Raw genomic sequence first — 4,227 nt, forward strand, 5'->3', positions numbered from 1 at the left:
ACGAATGAACTTTTTTGTATCGAATATTTGTGTTTGAAACTTTTTTTAACACCCAAAATTAATATTATCTTCGATCCAATATATGGATTTATACTAAATTAGTTAAGAGCAGAAATGGATTGCAGTGCAATTAAATATTTATCAAAATACACAATCTTGTTTGAAAAAAAGTGGAAATTTACATTTTTTTTAAATTCCGATGGAATGGAAAAATATTTTCATTGGAAAATAGCACAAAAATGCTTTTTTCTGCTTTTAACGAGCGTGAATAAAATAAATATGGTTCGGTATATCATTAATCATCCAGAGCTGTTATATATCGATAAATTAAAACAAAAGGCCACTTCTTTAACATTGCTCATATGATGTGCACCACAAAAAACAAATCATCGCATAATGAATTTCGCAATAAAAAATATTACAAAAGCGAACGAATGAAGAAGAGATGAGCCATAGAACGATTGGATTAAATGCAAATTTCCAGTTAAAATTGAAAACGTGAATGCTTGCAATTTATACAGGGTGAATGTTGACATTTATCTCACAGATTCCTTCTCTTGGACAATTTTCCGTCATACGCCATTTGAATAAATATATCGTTCATCGAACACTATTTCGGTCAATGTGAACTTTTGACTAACCAGCAGGACTAATAAACTTCCACCGTGGGCAGGCAGACAGGCTAACTCAGTTCCGTCCAAAATAATATCAGTTTTAAGTCAATTATAAAATTGTGTGTTAGTATTGACAACTAAAATCATTGTAAAATGGCTTTTGTCGTGAAAATGTTTACAGATTTTATCACTCTGTTGGGTTCAACGAAGAAGTGGAAGTACAATTTGCACTTACTTGAGTTTCACCCTGTATTTTGATTGCATAATTGAAATTTTGGCATTCATTAGCTTACCGTGAGTGGATTCGCTTACTATAAATATGGAATTACTATATAAAGCAGCATTTTGAAGTACCCTTAGAATTTTATTCAATACTACCTTTGCTGTTTCCATTTTATTTAAATTACCACACCATAAACGTTTTTATGAAATTTTATTTGAAACCAATTCTGTCTATTCTATGATTTTGACATAATATTTTCGAAGCGCATTTTCAAAGTTGGTAGCATGGTTGAATCATGCTCAAAAATGCCCTTTGCCTCGTTTAAAAGCTTCAATTGGTCGTTAAACCGTTCCTGAAAATACAGTAATAATGGATTGTATGAATTTTTTAATGTTATCTTCACATGTGGCAAATTTAAAAACTAACATGGGCCACAATAGATGAAATCTCTCGATTAGTTATTAGCCGTTCCGTTTGCACGAAGAGCGCTTCCTGTAAATCAATAAGTAATCTACCCCTAAATACACTTTTCCCTGGCTCAAGTATTTCCGCCACTTCTAACAATTCTCTGCATAGGCTAATTTTCCGATCCAAGTCAGTGTCGCCGATTTCTAAAGAGGAAAAAATGAAAAACAAGAGAAGAAAAACACAAAGTAAAATGAAAAAGTTTTTCATTTATGTAATGACTATGTAATTCATACCGTCCCATAGGAAACCAGAGACATTCCCATATAATTGCGTTAATGCATATTTGATTTGCAGAACAAATGTATTTTGCTCATGCAGCAAAATTTCAGCATTCAAATCATCCTGGGTGCCGTTGGTCATGTGCTTTGGTCGATAGCAGTATTTCTCCAAAAACGTTTCAAAGTCGTATGGTGATTGCTTTGGAAGGTTCTCAATTGCAAATTGAAGTCGATTTTGAATGAATTGAAAATTAGTAGCGGTCACTTGAAACGAGCAATTCTCACAATTCCAATCGGATTTATCGTTCAACGGGTCGTCTGGTAACAATTTGGCCTCTCTGCATATGTGGCATACTAACGAACCGATAAATGTTGAACATTCGGTTGGGTCCCGACATCGCTGACAAAGACAATCGAAGCATTTACTGTGTCGCAAATAGATGCGTCGTTGCATTGTACTTTGCAAGGGTTGACAGTATGACAACGAAATCACGTCACCTTTTTTAATGTCAACTGGATTTTTTTTTTTTTTGTGGATGTGCATGTGTGTGTGGTGATGACAATAAAATGCAATTGATTTCGATTGGTGCAAAAACAAAAGAAACAAACACTGTATAATGATTACTACTTACTGGCAGCTCGGATGAAAATTTGCATATTTTCATCAAAACTATGATAGCTATTTGGCACACAGTCATGCGACATCATCGCTGTGGTAGCATAAATTGCACGAATTTTACTGTTTCCGTTGACTAAGCGAACTTCAAAAGCGTTGGTATCTAAAATAGCAGCTGTTTTCAGTATCGTCATCTCATCGAATTCGTCAAGCGATAAAATCGTTTTGAAGAATGTGATTAGATTTGATTTCAGCACACTGTAAATCGGCGTTTTGATCCGCTCTTTCAGATGGTCTTCCAATTCGTAAAATTTTGCAAATCTATTCGTGCAAAAACAAACAGAATACGAGAAAATCATTTTAATTTCGTGCTGTAAATGCCCCAGACTGAATGTGAGACTTCTCATGAGAGTTTATTGAAACGTAATACTGCCATCCAATATAACACAGCCGGTGTTACATTTCAATAAATTCTCAGGAGAAGTATCACACTCATTCTCGGGCAATCATGTAAAATGTGCAATTCATATGAAAATAGATGCACTAAGCTTTGAAATTGAAATGTTCAAACTATAAGCTAAAATCGTATGCATGATTTGCAATTCAGTATGTGTACTTACTCTTTATCGTTGTTCTTTTTCTGCAGCAAACATCGTAGCGGTAAGATTGCACAATAAGCGGATTCTTTTCGATTTTCATCTTGCGCATTGTAATCGATACTGCACTGAAATTTCTTTTCCGCCATTAGTTGGCATTCGGCCAGGTGCACTTTTGATTTTTCGCATTCCTCATTGCACATTGGCCACTTGCATGTCGAACATTTGTAAAAATTTCGTTCGGTTTTCACTTTTGGCTTTTGATTTCGGCCACGATTTCCGGGAATCGATATTTGATTTATTTGAATTTCTTGCGATTTCACATATTTATTGCAACCCAAACAAATCGGGGCACTTATTATTTTTGGACCATACACCAACGGCTTTTCACATAAAATTATTTCACCAGCTTTGATGATACGCGTCGAACGCATATATCGACCGATTATCTCACATTCGGATATCTACAATTTGAATTGATAAAATGGCACAATTATTATGAATGCTGCGATTGAAAGATAATACCTCGTAGCATTTGCATTTAGATTTATGTCCTTTTCGCCAATCCAATTTCTGATGCTCCGCATCGCAGTAATAAACGATTTTGCATCCACCACATTTCAATGCTGCCGATTCACCGCAAAACTCACACTTCATTTTTTATCGTATGGCATGTGTAGCATACAAAAATTCTAGCACTCAATTAAAAAAAACGACGACTATCATTCGACCGGATGAGACCACTGAAAAAAAGCATTAAAATTTTGTCACTGAACTCAAAAAATATACATTTTTGAATACTACATTAACAGTAAACATTGGAATTATAAAAAAAACGCATCAAATATTGAAATTGCAAATGTAAATTGAATTTGCCATTTAATGGGGATTATTATGTTCAATTTTCGTAGAAATATATCTCAGTTTAATGTAATGAACAACTACTAAATATATATCAATCGCTAGAATAAAATCATTTTTATTTTCACTTTCTATCGAAACAACCAAACGATTTTCATACTTTACTGGATATTATTGTCGAATACTTTTTTTCAACATTCATAAAATCTCTCTCAATTTTCAATGTTCAAGCGCCGAAATGAAGCGACCACAAAGATTTATGTGAATTGTCTGAAAGTGACAACCCGATGACCATTTTCGATGAAAATTGAATAAACACGAAACGAAACTAACCGACCAATTCGGAGACTGAATTGGTTGACGCGTCGATGGTTTGGCACTAACTAAATTTGCAAATACAATGCGAATGCTGCTATTCCGATCATTTTGTTCGACATTTCAATTTCACTTTCACGATTGAAAGAAAATGATTTCCGAATGTGAACGAGATGCATCAAATAAACGGCTAAGATGACGAATAAGCTGTCTAAACCAAACAGAACCAAGGCAAAAACCGAAACACCAACAAATCTCAATCTCGTGAATTTAAAAATAGATTTATGTGACATTCAAAATGCGGCGAGCTCATTGA

The 4,227-nt window shown here is 34.3% G+C and overlaps 1 protein-coding gene across 1 annotated transcript; it reads right to left on the minus strand.

Annotated features, from left to right (window-relative positions):
• Positions 1–1,030: 1,030 nt before the first annotated feature.
• LOC116350730 (SET and MYND domain-containing protein DDB_G0273589) lies at positions 1,031–3,992 on the minus strand. The gene is made up of 7 exons (XM_031782638.1): positions 3,757–3,992; positions 3,261–3,478; positions 2,760–3,199; positions 2,156–2,460; positions 1,539–2,036; positions 1,264–1,448; positions 1,031–1,189 (listed from the first exon to the last, which is right to left on the minus strand). The coding sequence occupies exons 2-7, from the start codon at positions 3,390–3,392 to the stop codon at positions 1,073–1,075; spliced, it is 1,677 nt and encodes a 558-aa protein (XP_031638498.1). The 5' UTR covers positions 3,393–3,478; positions 3,757–3,992; the 3' UTR covers positions 1,031–1,072.
• Between the last annotated feature and the right edge of the window lie 235 nt (positions 3,993–4,227).

Source organism: Contarinia nasturtii, unplaced genomic scaffold (assembly GCF_009176525.2).
Source record: "Contarinia nasturtii isolate CC-2019 unplaced genomic scaffold, AAFC_CNas_1.1 Cnas_scaffold_4311, whole genome shotgun sequence".
Lineage (NCBI taxonomy): Eukaryota > Metazoa > Arthropoda > Insecta > Diptera > Cecidomyiidae > Contarinia > Contarinia nasturtii.

Coding starts and splice junctions, on each gene's coding strand:
- LOC116350730 (XM_031782638.1), bottom strand. CDS start 3,392: ATGAAGTGTGAGTTTTGCGGTGAATCGGCAGCATTGAAATGTGGTGGA. Junction 3,200..3,260: donor CTAAATGCAAATGCTACGAG/GTATTATCTTTC, acceptor TTCAAATTGTAG/ATATCCGAATGTGAGATAAT. Junction 2,037..2,155: donor AATTTTCATCCGAGCTGCCA/GTAAGTAGTAAT, acceptor AAAAAAATCCAG/TTGACATTAAAAAAGGTGAC.